General features: G+C 37.7%; 3 protein-coding genes across 3 annotated transcripts in view; 1 reads left to right on the top strand and 2 right to left on the bottom strand.

Moving 5' to 3' along the window:
- Positions 1 to 25,561, bottom strand: part of LOC138029742 (fibroblast growth factor receptor 2-like) — a 466,762-nt gene that overhangs the window by 6,108 nt on the left and 435,093 nt on the right. The window contains exons 10-13 of the mRNA XM_068877518.1: positions 3,649 to 3,685; positions 2,448 to 2,775; positions 2,047 to 2,157; positions 780 to 970 (exon numbers count right to left, since the gene is read on the bottom strand). Of these exons, the coding sequence (XP_068733619.1) occupies positions 780 to 970; positions 2,047 to 2,157; positions 2,448 to 2,775; positions 3,649 to 3,685 (667 nt within the window). The remainder of the gene's footprint in view (positions 1 to 779; positions 971 to 2,046; positions 2,158 to 2,447; positions 2,776 to 3,648; positions 3,686 to 25,561) is intronic.
- Positions 1 to 25,561, top strand: part of LOC138029770 (tyrosine-protein kinase receptor Tie-1-like) — a 556,173-nt gene that overhangs the window by 500,965 nt on the left and 29,647 nt on the right. The window lies entirely within an intron of this gene.
- Positions 4,866 to 16,477, bottom strand: LOC138029417 (protein CEPU-1-like). Its single transcript, XM_068877162.1, has 7 exons — positions 16,302 to 16,477; positions 15,096 to 15,482; positions 10,681 to 10,923; positions 6,288 to 6,530; positions 5,258 to 5,343; positions 5,024 to 5,076; positions 4,866 to 4,911 (listed from the first exon to the last, which is right to left on the bottom strand). Exons 2-7 carry the CDS (start codon positions 15,322 to 15,324, stop codon positions 4,866 to 4,868), a joined length of 900 nt encoding a protein of 299 aa, XP_068733263.1. The 5' UTR covers positions 15,325 to 15,482; positions 16,302 to 16,477.

Here is a 25,561-nt window from a genome sequence, read left to right as displayed (position 1 = left end):
ACTCCCCCGAGTGTTTAGATGAGGCTATGGAAACACGGAAAACGTCCTCTATTGCTTTTTTCTTGATACGTGCACATATTTCCTACCAGCCAATCAAAACGCGCGTCTGACTACATAACCAATCACAAGTCGTGTCATGTCACAGCCGTGTTTCCATACTCTCATCTTAACACAGCTATTGACCAATGAGAGTGCGGGTACTATCCTAATTATTTTATAATATGCAATGGCAACAACGGTTGATAACAGTTGCTAATATTGCTATTAATCAGGCTCATACTTATACTAATGACTCCATAAACAAGACTAATATCATATCATAGATATCATACCATATCTTTCTTTACCCTTTCATTTTTAGAGCATCTTGGTGTATTTAGTATCGCCAGGCAATTACCCTCCCAACCAAGATATACCACAGACGACAGAACACAACAATAACTCTTTCCGAATAGTGTGTGTGTTCTATTACGTCCCACTGGGTTATGAACATTGAAGTGTTGTGAGACAGGGCTTACGGTTTATCGTCCTAATCAGATATTAATAGAGAGTTTGCCCTTTTTTTAGGAGCCATTACAAAGGCAGCACTTTCTCCTCAGTTAATTAAAGACCCTGAGTGTTGGTATGGCCAGAGGTTTGATCCCGCAACCTCCCGCACGGTAGTTTGAAGCAAAACCAGCTGAGCCAACGCGTCGGCTGCATACTAATTAAGTGCTATATATAAACTGCTAATTGTGTTTGCTGTATTAACTTCTGTATGACATTACAGTCATACTTGCCTTTCTTAACGATAAGTAGCTCATTCCATCAGCGATTTGCCAAGCAAATTTCATCAGCTGTTGCGACGTAAGACTGGTTTGGGGTTTGATATCCGGGTCTTTGTAGTAAGTGTCATTCAATCCGCGGCTCTTTCTCAGGTAACCCAACAGATCACCATAAGGGACATACTCGATCAGCACCAATAAGGGATCTATGAGAAATATTATGACGTTTATTCAACAGGCCTTATCTCTATCGGTCCTTTTGCTTGTCCACGTAGAGTTCTCTCATTTCCTCTGCTCTATGTTCGACTTTGTGATTCCGTCATGTTATGTTGCTTGCGAGTATTTTAATTTTACGAAGATGTGACAAGTTCCACTGAATAAACCAGAATAAAATTCAACTATTTCTATTTCTTCATTCGGAATGCTTAAATGCAGAAATTGACTAAGGTCAGTTCAGTGTCTTCGTGATGCCAAGGGTTAGCTTTGCTTATAAAAAGAAATGACAAATCTGTTTTTAGGTCAACCACAACATTCCATAATATATTCGCACTTTATCCAACTAACTTCCCAAGCCATTATTTACCGCAGCGTTTTATTGACCTGGTTTTATCTGCCTTGTGAAAGCTCCTACTCCTACTCAAGAAGACGATGGATTTCCTTTAAAAGCCACTACAGGTAATTTAACAAACGTTTTTGATAAGTTGACAAGGGAAGTATGGACAACTAGTGACATAATATATCAAAAACTTATTTAATAATTATTGATCGAAACAGGCTATCAGACCACCGGAAAAATGTGGCAAGCGCCTGAGCGTTAACAAACTAATAAAGCATTCTTCATTTGAATTTTTTATATAAAGCATAATAATAAAGCTTAACCTCTTTTTCTAGTATGCTACCGTTCTCCACCCACCATTTAAATTTGAACCTTTGTTCCGACACACTTTCTGTGGAGTCAGTGCTCTTGAAACCGTTCGATAAACTGACACGTCGTGTTTTTTCGGGTCTTAGATGAAGTACTCGGCCTCGCCCCGTGGTTTAAAACCCGATAAAACAGTTCTGCTCGGTTTTTAAACAGAACTGTAGACTGAACACTTCGCACTTTGGTACGTCGTAAATGGGCTTCTCATTACGATTGGAACTACTATGCAATATCCTATTGTAATGCTGAGACGAGATTAAGGTGGGAACTGTTTTGGAGTTTTGAACAAGTGAGCATTCATAGAGAAAAGCTTTTTTTCTATAGCAGCAGCATCATAGTATAATCCATAGATGCATTTACCAGTTTCCGTGACGCATCCCAACAGTTTGATAACATGTGGATGAGGCTTGAGGGTCTTCATCAGCTCAAGTTCGGATTTCAGGTCTCTCTTGTCTGACTCAGGAGCGTTGGCTTAATCAAATAAGCAAAAAAAAAAAAAACAAAACAAAAAAAAAAAACAAAGGTAAAATTCACATTGATTGTACTACGTGTACCTGTCATCAGGGCTCATTCTTGTCTTCGTGCGTTCGAGGTCAAATTCAAGTAAATCATAGCCAAACACAAGGTGTAAGAAATAACAGAAAATCTCTCTCAAAGAACGCCGTAGCTATATTCGCGGATTACACATGTTTGTTCTCTACACAACGAACGACTGACCGTTTGTTCCTAGACCAAAGCCACGAAGAAAAAAAACCTTTTACCTTTCAGCATTTTAACAGCCACAGTTTTTGTGCCAGGATGGAGTGGAAGGTTCTTTGCCGTTCCTTTGGCAACCTGGCCAAAAGCACCTTTACCAATGATCTTCTCCACTTTGACGTCTTCCCTTGTTACTTCCCATGACCGTGTTCTTATATCAAGGGGTGCATATTCAACATTCTGAGCGGAGTTATTAGGGCTACTTGGTCCTACGTCATTATGGGTAGTCCCTTGTAAGGGCATGTATGCAGGTTCAATGGGGATTCTTAACTGTTGATTAGAACTACTAGGTGGATCGTTAGTAGGATTAAGCTCTTCCATCACAACTTCGTTCTGAAAAAAAAAACAGGTGCACCCCGGGTTAAATTTCCTTCGTACCCGTTAGCATGCTTCATCATTCTTCAAAAATAAACTACCTAGAGGTAGGCGTAGCTCATTTGGTTAGTGCGCGGCTTTCGGAGCGAGACGTGCCCGGCTCGATACTCGGTGACTTCAACGTCTGTTTCGACTTTTCTCTGATCCGTTTAGCTGTAGCTTTAAATATCCGTAAAACGGAGCACTGACAGAGAGAGGGGAGTGAAGGGAACACCGTCGGCTTCCATTGATACCAGTTTCGTGACTGAAGGAACTACCGACATTAAAAAAAGTGACTTTTCCTTTACTTTACATTAAAAAAAAGCAAAAAATCTATCATCACAGTCGCGAGAAACTTAAGTAGGTCATTAAGAAGGGACTCAAACCAACGGCAATGCAATTGCACTGAATTGCTCTACGATATATGGGCAATCAAGCCATCTTGAAGCTGGTGCGGTGAGAGTTAACCGCTCATTTTACTCCCTCCTCTTCATCAGTGCTCCGTTTTACGGGTATTTAAAGCAAATTAAGCTGAACTGAAAGGAAAGAAGTCGAAACAAGGATTTGAGGTCCGGGGATCGAACTCGGGACCTCTTGCACGAAGGCCGCGCACTTACCGACTGTGCAATTACAATCACACTTCAAAATGGCCTTCACCCTTCCCAGTTGATACCTAAAATACCTGTAGGAAATGAGTACATTGATTAATCTCAAATATTGACGTTTTTCTACGATTTAAAATAATCAAATCACGCCTTAACTGGCTGGAAATGGCAAAATGTGTTTCAGCAATACAAAAAGAAACAGTATCAGTCTATGAAATCATTTTGCATTTTTGCTTTCACAACTCACGTCATAAATTCTTCTATCTTCTGCAACCTTGTATGGCCTAATGACACATCGAAAGGTACGCAAAAATGTTACTTCCTCAAATTTAGACTTCGTTTAATTTTTACTATTCTTTTTTTTTTTTTTTTTTTTTAAGTAATTGCCCGGAAAGAAATGAAACATCATTTCGGGCACGCGGTTTCTTTTATGGAAGAACCGAAAAGAAACAAGAGGGGACAAAATGGGTGACTTTCGAGTTATGTCATCGCCACTTTGTTGGTGGGCGAGAACAAAATATCTCTCATGATCTCCCTGTTTGTCCATCACCATTTGAGCATTGCACCATTGCGATCTGGCGCCTGCAGAGATTGGTTGCAAATTCCTTACAGGCGAAAGTAATTTGGAAAGCAGCCTTTCTTACTAAGCAACATAATTCAGATTATTTTGCAATGACGGCAAATTATTATCAGTTTCTTTTCAGCCAAAAGGAAGGTGTCACTTTAAAAAAAAAAATTGCCTCTCGTTCTCGTAACAAAGAAAACAGCTTTCCACGATTTGTCAAGTTATTTTCTTCCTACTATAAACGTTTACACTCTTAAACAATTTTTGCCCTGATGTAACATGACTTATATAGCACTAAGCATTTTACAGGAAATTCCAACTTTCCCCATAATTATATGGAAAAAAAATCAAAACACGCACCTTTTCTTTCTGGCAACGCCTAACAAAAGAAGATCAGATATACAATTAAGTGCAAAAGAATGTAAAACACAATCATGGAAAATCCAGCAAATTATTCACCTAGCTTTCTGTGCTGCCAGACTATGACCAGAATTAGAAGAATGATGATAAACACAAGAACTCCAATGATTACCAACAGAGTGGTGCCGCATGTGCATTGGCATTCTTTGAAGAGAGATAAATTGACATAATTAGTCAAAACTTTACACCAACGCTCATTTTTGAACCATCGTGACAATGATTGTAGTCGGCATCATCGTCATCAGCTTAGCTACTAAACTTCCTACCACATCGAATCAAAGCCATCATAATCAATTAACAACTGTTTGTACCTTTTGTGATTCTTGTAGAAGTTGGCGATGCTGAACTCATTTCTGTCGATACAAGCTCTTTTATGGAATTGGGATCCACGATAAAGTTTCCGAATTTGTTTTGCCTGGCAGCAGCTGCAAGAGCTGACCTTATTTGATTTGCAGTAACAATCTGAAGGAATCTTAGAGTTAGGTAAACAACCACACTACCACACCTGAAATATATAAGAACGACCTAATGATTTACAAATGAAATTTAATAGCTACGACTAATAACAGAGAGGTAACGGTAATTGAGACTCATCGATAAAAGTGTTGTGCAAAACCAGAATGACAGATAAACATACCGAGTTTCCATTTCAATACTGATAAGTTCAAAAGGTTGGAGTGTTTCTTCAACCTAAAAAGGAACAAAGCAGACACTGATAACAACATCCATGACGAAAAGAAAAGGAAATGCGCGCATCTAAAGCGTCCAAGCATTTTATGGCTGTTCCAAAAAAAAACCACAGACTACTTCATCAATCGTCATCAGTTTACAGTTAATAGCTCCGGAGTGCACAAGAACATTTCATCCATACCTCTTTTCGAAAGTCCTGTTCTGAAAAATTATTGCAGTCCATGTTGGTGATGGTTAAAGCAATCCTTTGAATAGTTTCCATACGTTCTGCAACAATAAACACACACGAAATTCCACTTTCCTCAACTTGGTATTAAAAACGATTCTAAGAACGAAGTCTTCCTTACGATTATCATACAACCAACAAAGATTGTACAAAAAGAGTACTTATAATCAGTTGTGGAGTCTAAATTCAATTTTTATGGCAACTACCAGCGTACGAGCGACAGAGATAAAATGAAAACAAAATGGCCGACAGACGTTTGCAATTTTTTTTTTAATGATAATAAATTGCAAGAACTCGCAAAATATAGATTAATTGACAGCTGAGATGTATTGAAAGTGCAGTTAAATGCACGACACCAAGTATGCGTATCTTTTAATTCTTAAGAGTAATCAAGATAGTGAGATTTGCTTTGCAAATTAGTTTCATTACTGCGCAGCGTAAACCAATTGCCATGAGAGAAGCCCTTAGTATAGGAAATCTTATGAACGCGAGTGCATTTTGTCATTATTAAGCACTAGCGATGTTTTGAAGGTTCTCAAATTTGAAAGCTTTAAAAACTTTACAAGTGAAAATAAATCACTAAAATGCACGAGCAAGTTCATATGTATATTAACAGGACTATCAAATGTCTAAAAGGGCTACAAAAACGAAGTATCGATGATAATTTAAGACAATTGGTGTTAATAAGACAAGATCGTGTCCTTGTAAATTAAAGTACTTGCTTCTTTACAAGTGATTGTGGAATTTTTTTTTTACTTTTCCAAAACAATGGATCGGTCGAGCGATGGGAAATGAAACATTTTATGGGGATGGCCTTTTTAATACTGCATGACCACCGATTTAGTTGTACATTAATAAAAAGTCAGTGATGGTTACCGCCGATTCTACTTACACCCGAAACATGGCGTTTCCAGAAAAAAAAATTGTAGGTAAGCGTTAACCACCAGCGCTTCTTTGAAAGGGATAGGCGCATGACTTCACTTACCAATTCTCAGGCATTGTGTGACAGTGACTGGTGTTCCAAGAGAGTTGCTTGCAGAGCAAGTGTAACATCCAGTTTCCCTTGCTTCCAACTGTTTTGCAATGGAAATCACTGTTCCACCTGCTTTACTGCCCTTGTACCATGTTATGTTAGGTTCAGGGTTTCCATCAACTGGACATGAAAACAGTGTTGTGCTTCCCTCAGGTATTGAGACATCCGCTCTGCAACCTGAAGCTTGAGCAGGATCTAAGAAGAGAGGATCGGCAAAAATTACATAAAACGCTTCTAGCGCAGTCTTGCCAATTCACTCCAACACTGAACTGGGTTGATAGGAATGGCCCTGCGCAGGATTGGTGGCTTCAACTGTCCATGTGACGTTTACCATAACGTTCAAACAGACTTCACCTCTGGTTGTCACGTTTTCGCTTAAAATGACATTTTCAGGTGTAATCATGCAAGCTAAAGCACAATGTAAATAAAGTAATTAATGAGACAGGCACCACCGTTGACTCTTATCGGATATTTCTTGCTTGCAGAATAGCCTGTGAATGTCACGGACATTCGTCAATACAACTTAGAGGACCCAGTTGACAGTTTTAGTGAGGCAAGTTAAGAAAAAACCATCAGAAATGTAATGATAGAATCCAATAGACGTGCCTCCTTTTCCTGTACAACAAAAGCAAGAATCCCCACGGCGTTTAAAAAACCTCGGGCTAAGATTGACATATCCATATCCATCCAGGGTGGAATATAAATACTCTTAGTCGCTTCATGCTACGGAAACAGGGGAAATAAGCGCCAGCCTGATGGGCTTTCTGGCTCGTAAGCAGTGACTTTACCTTTTAAGATTGATATATAACCTTCATCCTTACCTTATTGTTGGAAATAGGTAGTAAAGGCTTACTAGATTTTAACGGACACTTCGTCCACTGGATGGACGTTTGCAAGATAATTTATTCACTTTTAGAAAAAAAGTTTTAGAAAATGTTAACTCGCTCCTTTAGAGCGCCAGTGCAACCAAGGTGGAACTATTAAATTCGGTTGATTAATTGAATTAATTAATTGATTAAAAGAGCTCGCTTAAATTCTTCTCAACGCAAAACTGGCAGAAACACAAGTCTCCACCCGTAATCTACAAAATGCGATTTCTTTTTTATGGATGTAATACCTCCACAGATAACTGGCCTACCCGGACAGCCACGTTTGTGTAACTTAGGTAAAAAACAAAATATCCCTGATCAAGAAAAGATAACCTGTTTTTTGGCCAAATTCCTTTTCTCAAAATTAAAAGAATCGCTCATTTCTTAACTAACCCGTTTAGTCTTGTCTTCGAGTTGGATCTCTATTTATTAATGTATGACCTTCATGGCCTCACTTATTCACCATATCTTATCCATAAAAACCACCGCAGCTCGCTTAACTGCTTGTTTAATAACAATACTGATTAGGATCATTGTCAGCAGCTTTGTACTGTCTAACAGACGGCGTTTAATTATAAAATCAGTCAGAAGATCATCCAAAACTCTTACATACAGCGTCTTTTTTAAAAACAAGGCGTTTGTAAGCAGTCTTACAAACGGCGTTTGTAAGCCGCCTTACACATGTTGATTGTAAACATCCTTACAGTCTCATGTCCAACAAGCAAGAATGTAATAATTATATTAAATTTTCATGAAATTCTGAAAGCTTAAAGGGGTACTCTGACGAAAAAACGAGAAATCATGATCGATAGAAGACGAAGCTTCGCTTTCAGACACGTTTTCCATTGTTTACTCAAGTAGCAGCGAGCGATAGGTTGAGTAAGTGACGTAATAAGTCGTCGCTCCAGGCTTTCTCGAATAAGTATGCAGACGCATACTAAAAATGGCGGATGCTATGACAAACAAGTATTTCGACGTACATGTAATAACATTGAAATGTTGGTGAAAGTAAGTTAAATTCATTATGTGAAAAGCGCATACAACATTTTGGCAGCGTTTCCTCCAGGATTTGAGACTTTTTGAAAAATCGTGTAAGCACTTGGAAATTAAAGCCAAGTTTTACTGAATTATTCTGTTTTGATGTTAGAAAACTACCACAAAACTTGGCGCAATCAGTTTACATATTAGGCCACACGTTATATGAGCTAATAACCGAGATTAAGTGAACCAATGAGAATGCTAGAAACGCAATATCCGAGGTTGAAAGTTTAATAACAAGTATTAGTATCACCCAACTAGTAGACTGATGCAAATCCTGCATTTTGATTGGCTACGCTACTAGAGGATCATTATTAATAGTACACGAGTAGCGAAAAGTGTGACGCTTTCTTTCGTTTTATTCCCAAATAAATATATCTTAACTTGCATTTGCTAACGTTATTATTGCCTTTTCTGTCCGACTAGTTGGGTGATACTAAAACAATTAGACCATTCGCCCTCGAGGGTCAATTGAACCGTAGCCCACAAAGGCTACGCGTCTAATTGTTAACTATTCATCTCTGAGCAAACGGATAAAGAACAGAATGGCTTCCCGTTTCGCTCGGCATCGGTTACCGTAAAGCAAGTTTTATCAATAATTTCGACTGATTAATCCGACCCAAATATCCCGACAGTACTAGTGATCATCTGTACGAAGACTTCAAGTAAGGTTTCGAGTTTACCAAAGGGTTACTCAAATCTATAAAGATTAAGAATGCTCTATTTGCTTCAGGGGATGTCGACAAATACAAAATCTATAGAAACAAAATAACCTTGATTCGACACGGTAAGAAGCTTTATTACCACACATACTTCTTACAGCATATGAACGATATGAAGAAAACATGGTCTGGAATAAACGAGATAATGGGCCAAAATACTGACTACTACTCAAACTTCTTTGAGGTAGACAAGCTTGTTACTAAGACATTGAAAGAAGTAATTGAAAAGCTCAAGCCTCATATGGCCAGGCATGGAATTCCGGACAACATAGTAAGCGACAATGACCCCCAGTTCAGCTCACAGGAGTTTAAGAAGTTCAAAGATTTGTATGAGTTTGATCATGTCACAAGCTCCCCCACCTACCTGCAGTCAAACGGAAAGGCGGAAAACACGGTAAAGACTGCGCAGGGAGTCATGCTTAAGGCCTTAGAGGCTGGCAGTGACCCCTACTTGGGATTCCTTGACTTCCGCAACACCCCCACAGAAGGACTAGGAACATCTCCAGCTCAGCGTCTCCCTGGCCAACGTACCAAAACACTCCTGCCTACCGCTGGCAGACTACTAAAACAACCCTTCTATTACAACAAGGGCACTAAAGAACTCCGGCCACTTGAACCAGGGAGCACTGTTCATGTCCTTCCACCCAAGTATAGTCACCAATGGACCCAAGCAACGGTTGACAAACAAGTTGGTGTACATTCATACCAAGTAATTAGTGACGATAGAAGGGTGTATCGCAGGAACCGCCAACACCAGCCTCTCACAGCTGAAGTTCCAAAACAATCACCTCCTGACATTGAGGTATCTAGCTCCGATCCTGGTCCTCTGCCCTTGACCAAAGTTGAACAGGTACCACAAGTAGCTGAATCAATGCCCCAGGAGGTGGTCAGGCCACAAGCAGAACCATGCCCTCCAGCGGACAACATATCAAATCCCGAAAGATGTAGCACCCTGGGAAGAGTCCTACGAAGACCAGCATACCTAAGCGACTATGCATGCTGACACTTTTCCTATACTGTTCATGTCCTCCGAACAATCACTCTAGGAAACAATTTACGTTTCTCTTTCTTTATCCTCTCTTCCTTCGAACAACGAAGGGAGATGTAACGATGTTAATTGATGCATGTTGAGTTAATTCAAAAGACATACAGTTTAGTTTACATCCGGAATCCCACCTGTGTTCTTGTTCTTCGCTTGATGTACACTCGGTTTACAATAAATTATTATTAAAACGTTGCGTTTAAGTGCTTTGGTGTTTCGTTGTCCACCTTAGCGACTACGTTACACTCCCCACAGGGGCTTTTCAGGGCCAATGCAGTTTAACCATGAGATTATGAATAAGGTGTAGAACTAAATGTTTGGATTGACCCCAATAAATAATTATTATTATAATGCATCCTGATTTCAATTAACATCACAAAGTGTTCTCCAAATGCTGCTCCTCAAGTAAAGATAAACAGCTGCATTCACCCAGTGACCCTAAGCTAAAAATAACACTAACCTTTACCGTCACCTCATTGTTGGAAATAGACGTAAAAGGACATTTCGTGTTGGATGTCAAAATTATGTGTACAGCAGTAAGTAGGGTCAATTACAGACATACGTGAATGTTTGTGGTGCATCATACATTTGTAAGTCAATGAAGAGACTTTGAACACTTAAACTTGCTTGAAATGCACTGTACAATGCAAAGCTCAAAAAACTCTGTCACTCACACAGAACAATAATAGAGACATCTTTGGTCAGAGGAGTTCCAACACCATTAGCAGCAGTGCACCTGTAGTCTCCTTCATCCTGTCTACCAGTGATGCTCAAAGGCATGGTGACTTCAGTATTATCAGAGAGTCTTGTCCAGGTAATTGTTGGTTCTGGTTTACCATTAGCTGAACAGTTCAAAATCAAGTTAGCAGGTGCTGTTATGTTTAGGTCGCTTGAGGCACTGATATTGCTTGGAGGATCTACAAAATAAAATCATTAGAGCCTTAAAATAAGACTCTTGAAAGCGAGAAAACCAAGCCAGTAAAGCAAAAAACTGTTGGAATGCTCTTTCATTCTAATCAAAATATGTAAATAAGAACATGTACATGTAGTTTGACATGCAGTTAGAGATAAATGAAAGAATGCCCTCTTCAGTTTTGATGTATCTCTTTTTCTTTCAGAGATATTAGAGCTTTTGTGCTATGCAAATTACCAAATTGATGACATCATCAGTGGTTCCATGAAAGATGGATCACTAAATCAAACATAATCACTGGAGGATAACAGTGATGATATTAAAACTTGGCAACTGAGTAATCCCAATAACCCTTAAGAAAGGTGCAAGACGGTGTAGAGCATGACATAACCATTGCAACACTTTTGGCTCCAGTCCCTTCTTGTAGTAAAAGAAATATCTCAACTTCCTCTGAAATCAGGAAAGACAGACAGTCCTGCTCAAAACACACATGGAGCTCATGTTGCTGTAAGGTCTCCTTAACAACTCATTAACAGTGAATGATGTTTGGTTAAGACAGAAAGTGGGTGCACCAGTTTAGCAAAAACTTGATCTGGAAGCAATTGTTGCCATGGCAACTGTAAAATGTCATTTTATGCATTGACTCATGTACACTACCGGTGTCAAGTTTGATTTTTTTGCCTTTGGAACCCCTGATGACCTCATCAGTTTTTACTCAAACACTTTTAAATAATATCTCTGGAACGATAAGAGATAATTAGTTCAAATATGAAAACACCACGTTTCTTTTCTTCAAAAAGTCTTTCAAATACACTTTGGTGATTTCTTATTTCATAGGCACTTCAATAGATTAGTTTTGGAATACCACAAGAAATCAGTTTATTTATAAAATGTTCCTTGCAATGCAATCATCATGCATAATATTAATTATCTTTCTTTACCCAGCTTGGTGTAGCTAGTATCCCTAAGCATTTACAGTACCCTACCAACCATGATATACCACAGAGGACTTTTGCGAATACATGTACATGTAGTGTGTGCATGGTTCTTTTATGTCCACAGGGTTATGAACAATGAAGGGTTGTGAGACAGGGCCTACAGTTTATTAATCATGCATGCAATGGACTTTTTTATCAAGACTTCCAAACTGAACTTCAAGTACCAATATCTTAAATAATTATGTTTCTTCTGCCAAACATGGTTTGTACAACTTAAGGCAAACGAAATTCAAGGACTTTTCAAGGACTTTTCAAGGACAAATTACAGTTTTCAAGGACTAACATTTATTCAATAAACTGACATTCTTGGTCCCACTCACCAGCCACGGTTGGTCACATTATTTTATACTGTAATATTTTGTAATAACACTTCTTAAAAGGACAGCAGTCACTGGCCATGACTTGAAGTTGCATCTGGGTGTAGAAATAGTATTTGAAGATAGAAAAATCATATTGTTTATAAAAATGTTACTAAGATGATGATGATGTTTTTAATAGCAGCCTTCTTCTTCCTTCTTTGGCTGCCTTTCAGAGCGTTATTCGCTTCCGTACGACTGAAACCCGATTCTGCATGACCTTAGATCACAACTTGAAGTAACTTCTTTGGATAAAAATGTACCGACCAGCGCAGACTGAGTTAAACTTGAAGTTGTACAAGTGTTCCTTTTATGTTTATCGCCAATCATGTGAGACTTTTGAGTGCTTTCTCCCATGCACACACATGCACACATAGCCTTGCGTTTGTCGCCTTTAAATTCTGTTATCCAGCTACAGTTTGGATCGCTTAACCATTTAAATTGAAAACGAAGAGAGAAACCAAACTATTTACATGGTGCAAAACACGTGGCGGACAACCAACAGCTTGGTGCAATGAGGTGAAGATGCAGTTTCGTTTCATGTACGCCTTTGCGTTTTTTTCCTAGAATTTTCTCACCGCAATCGCTTATGGCTTGTTATTAGTCATACATGTAAATGCCCAAATTTTCGTTGGCAAAATAATTTAATTTCTCAGAAAATGATGTGGCATAAACAAATTTGTGTATTGCAAGGATTTTTCAAGACCTAATAAAGAAATCAAGTACTTTTCATGGACTTCAAACGAATTCAAGGACTTTTCAAGATGGGTCCTAAAATTCAAGACCTTTTCAAGATTGTGCGAACCATGGCCAAATGACATCGTGATTTACGCGGAAAGTTAATATTTTAGGTACAAGAAATGTACTCCGCTGCAATGCAAAAAATATTGAGAATTATTTTTGTAATTGTTTACATTTCTGTTTTGTTCAGGTCTCGACAAACTGTGCGCCAGCGAGCCATGTGAGTCTCTCATTTAAGTCTAAGCACCAGCCTGTTTCAAATAGCACTGGTAAACAGTATTTTAAAGTCTAAGCACCCATTTTTAAACGGTTAGTTTTCAATAACTGTGCGACTCGCATGTTGACTTGCATGGCTCGCATGGCTCGCACATTGCCCACACTTTTCTGTTTTTTTTTTTTCCTTCAAATGCATACAGTGTCACTTTCATTGAAATGCATGTACATCTTGACAGACGGTTTAAAAGGTAGTAGAGCAAAAATATGACAAAATTCCAAAGAATTTCAAACCAAATCAGTATACACAAAATTGCTAAAAAACGAAACTGAGTGAGCATTAATTGTGTGGTATCAAAGAATTATCAATGATAAAAATTGAGAGATTGTACCTTCTAGCAAAATTTGTTATTGGGCAAAGGAATGGCCACAGGCTTGATGCACCACAGGGCGCCCACACAATCTGTTAGTGTAACCGTTTGTAATTTTATTATAAATGTATTGAATTCACCGTTTGCTTCTTCTGTAGCAATACATTGATAAGTGCACCTGTAGTGTATGGCCTAACGCTAAATAAACACTGTATTGCATCACGTGCGGTGTACTTAAGTGTCGTTCCTTTGCTTCAGAAGTGGTATTTTGCAAGATTTGGAAAATTTTGAATTCACTGTTTACTGTGCCTCTCAATAGAAGGACATGGGTGGAACCTATTTCTTTTTGCTGGAACGGAGGGCGATTTTTTTCCAGAAAATCGCAACGCTCCGCTTTGAAACTTCGCAGGAAAATGGCCTAAAGATTCACACTTCTTCTCATACTTCTCAACTGAAAATTCATCCAAACGGCCCAGAGCAAGCGCTTAAAGAAAATCAAAATCCCTTCCGAGCGGTCAACATTCGTAGCACTTTTGATGTTTTCACGTGTGCCAGCCTACTGATTGCCTCTTATGTTTCTGATTAATTGGACCCTGTTTGAGGCTGAACTTGGCTGGCACATGAGAAAAGTGTTACACATCTCGACGGTACAGAAGGTATGAGATATAGATTTTTTCGAGGGCTACATGTAGCTCTGGGCCATTTGGAAGAATTTTCGAGCGAGAAGTACCAGAAGAAGCGTGAATCTTTCGGCCATTCTCCTGCAAAGTTTCAAAGTGGAGCAATGCGATATTCCCAGGAAAAATCGTCCAGTGCTGGAGCCATTCAAAAAATTAGCTTCCACCATTGTCCTTCTATTGAGAGGCACAGTAAACAGCAAACTCGAGATCTTCAAAATCGTTCAAAATACCACTTCTGAGGCGAAAGAATGACAATATACCACAGGTAAGGTAATTAATACAACGTTTAATTATTTAGCATTTGTCCATGCATATAATTATCGATATATCACTACAGAAGAAGCAAACAGTAAATGTAAATCAAGAGTTTTGTCAAGGTTGCTGCCTATTAAACTTACAGTCGCCTGGTCACCTGGGGCACCTTATTTGCGAGCGCGGGGGACAAAATTTCTGTACTTGTAAGTAGCCCAAATGGGCCCCTTACATGATTCATTCTCACTTTCTTGTAAATACAATCCCAGCTGAAATTACTTAAAATACAATTCTGGGCTCTAGACTCGGGCTACTAACTTTTAATGATTGTTGGAAGCCCTAAAGGCTCCCGGAAAATTTTATTAGGCAGCAGCCCTGTTTTTAATTAATTACAGAAAGATATCATTTATTCATAAATGTTAAAATGAGAAGCATTATAAAAAAAACCTTTTCAAACCAGAAACAAAATTTAATAAACCACAATATAATTTTGTAATTATCAAAGTAGGCAATGTAGTTTAAATATACAAGTTGTCGAGGCAGTAAAGTAACATGACACACTTACCAAGAACTGTCAAATTCATCGCTAGCTCAGCAAGGACATTGCCACCACTGTCTACATACCGAATCTTGTATTGTCCTTCATCATCTTCCCTCACATTATTAATATGCAAAGTAACTGAGTCTGTCTTATTATTTTTATCAATCACAATATGTGGAGATAATGGCTCTTGGTAGGAAAGAAGAGGGTCAAGGACAGAAATGAATGCTTTTGAAGCAATCTGATCAAACATCAGCAATGAAGAATTGAACTTCAACCACTGAATCAAGAAAAAATTCTGACTCTTGGCCTGTTCATCAGTGGTGAGGGCATAATTCCATGTAAGCACCACATTATTTCCCTTCCTTGCTTCTGTTGGGTTGTTAGGCTGTCCTGTCCATGTCAGCGAGTCTGCAACATGGATTTCCCCAGTAAGTAAATATGCATAAAATATAATCATTAATTGCACATACTACGCCTCTCTCGTTTTGATCACAGGCATCAAAAATACAGTAAGACAACGAGTGAAAAAAATTAAAACTGGGTAGATAGATTACATGTAGTTTTTATAAGTGAGCAAAACATTACAAACTCACAGTGCACCCTATAATGGCCCACAAATACCACTACTAAAGACAATTTATCCGAATGTTCCATCACACAAAAAAATCACGGTCCAAAAGGAAATTTGCTGACAAAAAAAAGGCAAGCAAAAAGAACTTGTTCCTGGCATAAAAGAAGAATCTCTAGATTGAAATGTAAATTGCTTTGTAAGATGCATTCAACACTCCATTTTTACTTGATCCAACATATTGTTAGAACCATTTCATGCTGTCATGCAATGATGTCACTCAAACATTTTTCATTCCATTGAGTGTTGGATAGAGTAACTTGCTTTTGATCAAACATAAATTACACCCAACAATTCTGCTTGATGCAACAATCACAACAATGTTGCAGTGTTTGGCTGCTCTTCCAACAAAGTTGTGTCCTGAATCAAATAACATTGCACTGCTAGCTAATCACAAATCACTACATGTACCTTATTTTCAAGATGGTGGACAATTAAGAACCAAGAGACTTGAGACTAAATCCAGGAATCGTTTCGAACATGGCACTTTTCACGACATCACAAGAGTGACAGCTTCAAAATTTTAATTTACAAAAATTATCGTTTCGCTGAATTATAAAATATTAATATTAAATATTAAGAAGATCTACAATGTACACCTTGTCCTTTACTTTTTACCCACGTTATCAGCTTATGAAGCTTATATTCAGCCAGATTGATTCCCTCATGTACTTTTAGTTAATACTGTAAAAGGTGCCCTGGGGCTAAATGCAGGAATCAATCTTATTGCAAGAGATAGTACTGCTGATCTTGCTCCTGAGATCATGTGCAAACATCACTGGGCCTGACCAAATGTTCGCAACATTTCAACCCAACATCTTGCAACATTGTTGGGCACAACATGTTGCGTACGTTTGGCCACCCTGTTGCGATATGTTGCGTGCGTTTGGCCAGTGCATTCAACACATGTTGCAACATCATGCAACAATGTTGCGTTGAAATGTTGCGAGTGTTTGGTCAGGCCTTTAGCCGTGGCTCTCCCGCAACGCTGATGGGTCAATCAAGTCTGGACGCGGAGCTGTGGAAAAAGCATGTAAAATTTGAATGTAGATTACATTCACCTCTAAAGCAGCTAGCTTGCTGTGCTTACAATTTCAAATTTGGCTAAAATACTACAGTAACTGGTCTTAGCCAATCACATACGTGTATACATGTATAACTTATAATGATCAAATTTTTATCGCTTTCAAGAATTTTTAGGTTTATCCCATAGAATTCCAGGAAAGACTATTAACAACGCCGTTTACCGTTTGGAAATATCTGCATTGGTTCTAGAGAAATTAATTTTAGGCTTGAAAAATGTGTAAAATGTGCAATGAGATGACAGATGACATCATTCACTCAACCCAATATAACCTCAAGTATATACATACAGCTATCTCGGCCAATTTGCAGCAGAGACCATTGAAACTCAGTATGCTACCAGTTCTACAGTCAGGCAACACACCTACAGCTATACAGTGTAGATCGTGCAGACAATCGAAGTACCATTGGCAAATATCAAAATAAAACATCAAAGGTACACTGTAGTGAACAAAGGCTTTAATATCAGGGCAGTCTGGAACCCAGCATGTTGCCATGGTAACAAAAATGGTATGCTCATATTGTGAAGCACATCTATTACAATCTTACTGCAAGGAATCAAGCCTTTCTGATACAAATTAGCTGAGATATCTTTTTCATCATATTTGATCAAAATTCAGTTGAGTTTATGATGTCATCACTTGGCTAATTTGCATATTCTCTGGGAACAAAAAGAGATACCTGAAAATAGTAAATGGCATTCTTCTCATACAAACCACACGTTTATGTAGCACTTTCAAGTGCTACTATTATCAAAAAATCAAGTATGAGTACTTTACACTTGACTGGCAAAATTTTGAGCTTTGATTTTTATCAAAAGGCTGTTTACTTTGAGTGAACAATTTGGACATCACAGTCAGCAATTACCCATATTCAAGACTGACCGATTGGATCACAGGGGGTTGGATCTAAGGAACAGTGATTTCATTTACTCATTTAGCTTAAAATATTTCAGCATGTAAATGCAGCTTTAATGTTATAAGTGCAAAACACAAGTTGAAAAGTCTGAAAGCCCGAAAATCCTGTGCTCCATATTAATTTGGGTGTGTACACACGCATTTCATTCTTAAACTATTGAGTATTTGATGTCATTTTCTCCTTGATCCAGCTCTCTCAAGATTTTAAAGTTAACAATGGCAGACCATTAAAGAAAAATTCCACAGTCTGAGGTTTGCCAGGTCTCGGAGACTGAACATGAAAGTGAATTAAAACCAAACGACATAAGGGTTCTAGAGGACTTCTGACACAATGTTATATGCAGTCAACAACGATACAGCTCAAGTGGCTGGAATCATGTTTAATCACAAACACACACAAGACACAGGAGCTCACGCGGTCATCCAAGAACTCCTCTGGTTACGTTTAATGTTGTCATAACGTAATTGGAAATCACACGGTGAGTAATGCATCATGGCATAACATGACTTTGTCAAGTGCCAATTGCTCAAGGATATGGTACATAAAATGTCCATGTCAGTGCTACTGTAGGTGAAAAACGCTTCAAAAACCATTTTTCAAATGTGCTTTAATTAAAGCACATAATTAAAGCACAAAAGAATATTGTATATTTAAAACCTATTCTACAGCTATTTAAATCCTAATTCACAGCTATTTAAAACTTATTCTAATAAGAATAGCTCTAAACTAGGTTAAAAACAATTTTTCAAATACATGTAAGTTTTAACTAAAGCATCATGAAAACACAGAAGAATATTGTACATTTAAAACCTGTTCTGCAGCTATTTTAATCCTAATTTATGGCTATTTAAAACCTATTCCAATACAAATAGCTTGAAACTGGATTTTCGATCTTTGATCACTCTGATCACGGTCATAAAAAGAACAGATGAATCCACTCTGAAAGTGGATTTGTTGGTGCTTTTGAATTACCATGATCCGAGTGATCATGGTAAAAAAATTTTTTCGGATTTCCTCTAAAATGCATCTGTAGGTTAAGAATGTCTTTGAAATGTGGACAAAACTGGTACAGAATTTTTTTGGTTCCAGATTTCACCATGCATGGAAAGATACAATCTTTCAGACAAAAACTTTAAAATTTGAGTAATCTAGAATTCTGTCGATCCTTAACACTCCATTAACAAATTCGTGCATGTTTCTTATAAGACATACATGTATTTTGACATATGAACAATGTTTCAACAGTTCACTGTCCTTGAGCAGGCAGGGTCCTCACGCCCCTGCACAGTACATGTGTGTACACCATAAATGCAGGTGTATAAGCCGCATGCATAGATAAGTCGCACCCCAAGTTTCAAAGCCCAGGATTTGAAAAAAAAAAAAAGTACATGTGAAAAAATATTTACCGCTAAACTTGGGGTGTGTCTTATTTCTGGCTGAGGGTTTTTATGAAACAAAGTTTTAGAATCTTGATATGGCTGATTGTATGCAGAAACGAGAGATTCATTGCTTTGTCTGCTATCAGTAGCTCCCACATACGTCAGTTCTAAAATTAATTTCACAGCTTTCCTTGCCAACCCAAATCGTGATTCTTGTTTTAAATTTAAATACGAAAAAAGCTTTTAAACGTTTCAGATAAACCACAGAACTAAAACAAGTCTGCAAAGAGAGATCCATAAATACATCAAACCATAACTGGTTGAGGAGACAGAATTGGCTGCTAAGCATTTTTGTTTGCTGTAAAGGACCTTTCCCTGCTGTTCCATCAAAGATTTTTGCAGGAAGTGTCTCTTTATACTCTTTCATGGCAACTTAAAAAAAATACTGTATACAGTATTATTATACTTTAATGATGCATGTAGTGATTCCTCTAAATCACTGATCATTTCTATTACAACTTAAGTGTGTGAAGAGTCAACTCATAAATTTGAATCTCTTTACTTACAAACGTCAGTAATAGCTTTCTCAGGCATTTTCTGCATTGCTTGCAATAGTTAAAGTGAGAGCATTAAGCATTTTTACGAGAAGGAATCAAATCATTTGTCAATCGTATACATACAACTTGCGGTATGAGCACTTGTTTTCCAATCATTTGCTTCACCATTTGCTCTAAAACTTCATTATTCTTCATTAAAGGTTTACCAATTTTTTCACAGGATTATAGCATCTAATTAAGCCAAATTGAGTATCCTTGCTTCACAAATTGACTCGAAGGTGTGAAAATACATACAGGTCCGGTATTAAAACCGTTCCTCATTTTTAAGACAATAAGGCATCAAATCAAATGTTATTCGCTTAAAGTTAACGCTTACCTTTTTACTAGAGTTGCTGTAAGCATTTCCTTGCCTGGATCAGGATTTAAAGTGTAAAACTAACAAAAAAATCGTCATGCACAAAATACAAACGTTTGAATAAAGCCGCCCAAAATCTGTATAAGAGCTGGAGTGGTTACCACTGACTGCTGACCAAAACGAAAAGGGCTCACTAGTTTCCAGTCCGGTCTCTCACGTTTTATTCAAGATGGCGGAGGATGACAAACTTTGCACGGATTCATTATAAATGGGCAAGATTTGAATATACTGGAGTTCATTGAAAGGCTTAAGTACTGATTTGGAGCGTAACCGGTCGTTTCGCCTACGGGTCTGTTGGAGTGTGTAATTTTCAAGAGTAATGCAACATGTTCCTTTTGGAATAAGGTCGATTATGAGAGCATCAAACCAGGTAATCCGTTGATGATATTAATGTCACAGTTCAATCTATAGAATACATTAGAATAAAAGCTTTAAATTCTTTTTCATTTCTCCGTGTACAGAGTGATTTTATGTTCAAAGTTTGAATTAACTCGAAAAATATCGCATTCACATTGGCATGCTTTGAATAAGACCAAACCTTGTTATACCTGTATTGAAGGTTGAAGTTAAAGCTCATTTTTTCAAGGCACCAGATGAAATCAAATCCTGAAAGGGCACTTAAACTTTGATTATTGTCTCACTGCCACATTCAGTACTATTGCACAAAATTCTCAAGAATTTCAACTCACTCAAGTGACCCTCAAGTTGAATCATTAAGTCAGGAATTCTTAAAGATTCCTTTAAAATCCTAGTCCACATTGCCCTTTTAGCTTTCACTTCCCAAAAATTAGGCCTGGAAATCCAGAAAAGCCCGGCAAAGCCTGGCTTAAAAATCCTAGATGGCCGGGAAGGCCAGGCTTTTTGGCGGAACAGTGTGACAGTTTAAATTGCTTTAAACATGAAATTTTAGGTGTTACAGCTGTACTTTAGCATGATAGAATGTGAAGGACTTAAATCATTATATAGCTCTTTTATCAGATACTTTTTACATCTAAGAATAATCATGCAAAGGTTTAGTCTCAGGTGTCAAATTTAGTAACAGTCAATATAATATTCATGATCAAGTGTGAGATATAAAATAATGTTTACGTTGCTGTTAAAGATAATTGGCCGTTAAACCATAATATCATCGTATTTTGCAAGACATCATCAAGGGCTTTTTAAAGATTGTTACTTCAAAGACAGTTCAGTTGAGCCCACAGAGTTTGGTTAAGGTCACTGGTCACTATTACAGACACTGTTACACTAAATTGCAGTCAATTAATGTCTGTCATCTTGAAGACTTCAACATTTTTGGCCTGTAAATTCAAAAAAGCCTGGTCAAGCCTGGCTTGAATCTTAAGGCCTGGAAGGCCGGACTTTTTGACCTTCACATTTCTTGCATTCAAATACAGACTGTATTCACTCACATGAAAAATTATTCCACCATCAAACTCATTATCAATCTCATTAAATGAACGATAGCTACGACTCGATGCTCGATTCTCGCGAGACTCGAGAGTAGAGAATCGAGTCGAATATCGAGACTCGTGAGACACTGCCAAGTTACATTTGCCTGGTACATGTACTGTAGCTGAGAGATTTATAAACATGGGATGGGTGTAATGCATTGCATGTTGTACAGCTCTATGATTTATAGTATTGGGATTTAAAGTCCCTTTTGCTAACATTTTGCGATGCCAATATAATGCACTGCAGTATTGTTGGACTAAAATTTCCCATTAGGAGAAAATATCTTCTTTGTATTGAGCTCTGCTGCTACAAGACTCTGCCAATACAGAATATATTTTCTCCCAACAAGCTGCCAATATAACGCAGTATCGGCATCTCAAAATCGCAGTTAGTTTATAGTACTGTTATCATCATATGAGATTTTATGTTACAGAGTTCTCCTTGCTTTATAATTAACATACCTTTAAGTTACTCCTTTAAAATCTCTAATAGTTTTAAATATACAATTTGATCCCTATTTTGAAGCTTTTTAATGACTGTCTATTTTATATAGGTGCAGTATTAAAATATAGGCTATATTAAAATACTGTATGTTTGAAAATGATTAGAGTTCTGTGCAATTTGAAAATACCTTTAAAATATTCTTTCCAATTTGAAATAGTTATAAATAGACTATTTTATCCATGTTTTGAAGCTTTATGATGGCTGTCCATTTTAAATAGGTATTAAATAGGATATTAAATTATGTTTATATACTCAGCAATTCGAAAATACCTTAAATTATTCTTTCTAATTTGAAATAATTATAAATACATGTAGACTATTTTATCCCTATTTTGAAGCTTTATGATGGCTGTCCATTTTAAATACCGGGTAGGTATTAAATAGGTTATTAAAATTTGTTTCAAAATGATTTGAGTATACTCAGCAATTTGAAAATACCTTTCAAATACTCCTTTCAAGTTCAAACTAGTTTTAAATAGACTATTTTATTCCTATTTACGAGATTTATGAATGCCATACGTTTGAAATAGATTTTGCAACTAGACTATTTAATTACTAGCGGAGCTCCACGCGCACGGTGCACCTTACTTAAGAAAATACAACATGTATGGTAACCCATCGATGTGAGAAAATTTGGTTTCATAGCCATGACGTCATGAACGTCCGTCCACCCCTTTCATGTATGACATGTGACCAGTACACGTAACATATCACGGGCTCAAGTTTAGAGCTCATCGAGGAGACAATAGCTAGTTTACAGCATACATCTTGATATTGGACATCAATGTTATGGTCAATTGACACCTGTCAAAACAAGGTATCCGCTGACCAGTATCATGTGAGCATATCGCGGGCTCGAGTTGGCCCTTATCGAGGTCAGCTGTTTTTTGAAGTTGACCGCATGACCAGGGACTGGTGATTGGATCGCAGGCTCAAGAAAGTCAGACGCACACACACACACACACCTGAACGAGGCTTAATTTTTTTCGCGCTCTTACTGTGGCTCGACGCGGCTGCACAGCCATTCTATGTCAACAAAAGCTCTTGACAGTCGATGCTTTTCGTGTTCAGGTATGGTTAGGAAAATCTATATTTTTCTTGCATTTTTTGCTGGTTTCAGTCCAGGTTTACCATAATATAGCTGTGGTCAGGACACAATGGGGCTACGTATTTATTCAAGTCAAGCATTGGAGCAATATAAACTTAAAGCTCAGTATTTATTTTAAATTTGTTTGGGCTGCTTTTTGCTCTGAATTGCAGTTTTTGGTATGTCTTAAGATTTTAATTTTGAATCTACTTGAAGGTTGCAAGATGCCTGGACAGCCTATGACAGAAGAACAGAAACGAAAGAAGAGAGAACGACAAAACAGTACACCAGTAATAGCTTAATCTGTTTGTTATTTCTACGGATGAGTTATTTCAAGTGGATGCATTCTAAAAAGTGGTTTAGGTCGTTTTTTCCTTTGTTCAGGAATGAAACTCGAATTTTTATTGTTAACTGGAATTAATAACAATCATCTGTACTCTTTTTGGACAGAAATAATCGATCTGTTGCTGGTTTGTTTGGCTTCAAAATGCGAGCTGACAAGAAGTTTTTTTACTCCGCTTGCCTAACTGTTTTTCGGTGTGCCTCGACAGTGACAAGAAAATTTTGCACTTATGTTCTAAACAGGGAATCGCAATGAGTTCTCGTAAAGGTATAAGGAGAAATATCACCAGCTTGTGTTTTCAGAAGTTTGTTTAGAGCACATACAGGTAATTGTTGGAGATCTTGTTTGAAGTTTGTCCTTTCTAGCCGATTCTGGTTCTAAGCCAAGCTGGCGGCGTGTTTCAATGACATACATCCAAAATGTAAATGATTTCGTTTTCAGAGATAAAGTGGATAAATAAAGTACGATCTGTCACATTACGAGCTATAGTACGTCGTGATTTCTAATTTTAGCGTGATTCCTATTTGCTGGCTTTTGATATTCGACTCTGAAATGGCTTCTTTTCTTTTCCGTTCGCTTCCTGAGGATTTGCTTGTTTTCTTTTAAAACTCTTGCGATTCAAGAAAAATTAATTGCCTAACTGGTGAATTCGACAGTAGATTTCGATGGAAAAACCGATATCACAATCAGCCCTTCGTGATTCATGCGATCAGTCGGTTTTTTCAGGTGAGATTAACCGTGGAATTCACTAGTTAAGCAGCGAAGAAAATGATATAATTAACCAATATCTGGGAAAACCAAAAGCCGAACAGTTTCAAAGCCTTTTATTTTTACTAATCTTACAGCAAGTGAGAATAAACAAGCCGGGAGCTCCGCTTTTAGGCTTGGCTAAATCTATATATATTTTGTAAAGAATATTTCACAACCACTTTTTAAATCATCAACTTTTTTCGTAGATGCCTTGTAATTAGATTTAAATAGCATATTTTAAACTATTTTGAAACATGTGTGATGTATAAATAGATTGCAAATACCTATTTGGAACCTATTATTCTGAGAAATAGATTACAAATAGCTGAACTCATCCTATCAGTGGTCATTAACTAGTGTTTAACTTCTATTTAACTACATTTTAAATTACATGGCACTATTTTTCAATTTTTGCAAAATAGGATTACAATAGAGTATGAGGACCTTAAACTAGTGTGCAAATAGTTAAAATAGCATTCAAACAGATTCAAACCAGGTTAAAAATAAGGTTGGTTTGGTAAGGGCATCCTATTCGTAAAAATCCTGTGAAACTCCCATATGACATAACACAAATTAATAATTATATTGGCTCATCCTCCGCGTGAAAACCTGTGAAACAACTCACAGATGACGTAACGCAAAGGAAATAAAAGAGCAAAAAAACGATGAAACAATATAAGACCCGACCCCACCCACACCCAATTAAGATGCCAGGATCCTGGCTAACTGGGCTTCAGCTTTTCCATGTAATCGCAAACTTGATTTTTGGTGGATTTCTCAGACGCACCTGGTTCTCGGCAAACAAGCCATCCCGGCTCATGTTAATTTGCCACTTAGGCAGAACAATTTATTAACCGTTCTGTAAACATCATGTCCTGTCAATCATTCCAATTTAATTAATATTAAAACTAGTACTGCAAGTGATTGTGAATGCCACAGACCTTCACTCCGTTACAAAAATATATAAAGTAAAGCTATCAAAACTCGCCTGTTTCCTGGAAAGCTAAGAGGGGAGTTCCCATCGTGAATAGCATAAACTGTAGTTGAATACATGCTTGCACGATCTCAAAAGTCCGATGGCCAAACAAAGTAACACTACCGAATCTGTACGACACTTTCGAAGTTGGGTGGAATTTGGCAAACGACGAACAAGGAAAGTATATAAATTGACATCCCCGTGATGCAACTTCCGAGAAAAGTACAGCCGGTCAGTGTAATTTAACGGGTGCGATCAGCGCCCTTTTTTGGGTGGAAGCTTCGCCGCGTAATGTTGTCCCCCGATTATGTCGTTCGCCTCGCTACAATATATGGGCCCGTATCCTGACACAAAAGCTCATCTTCAAAGCAATTCCGGACGGATCGGCCAAAATT

This window comes from Montipora capricornis, chromosome 13 (genome assembly GCF_036669925.1).
Source record: "Montipora capricornis isolate CH-2021 chromosome 13, ASM3666992v2, whole genome shotgun sequence".
Lineage (NCBI taxonomy): Eukaryota > Metazoa > Cnidaria > Anthozoa > Scleractinia > Acroporidae > Montipora > Montipora capricornis.
Note: the sequence above shows the minus strand (reverse complement) of the source record. Positions and strands in the feature narration are given on the sequence as shown.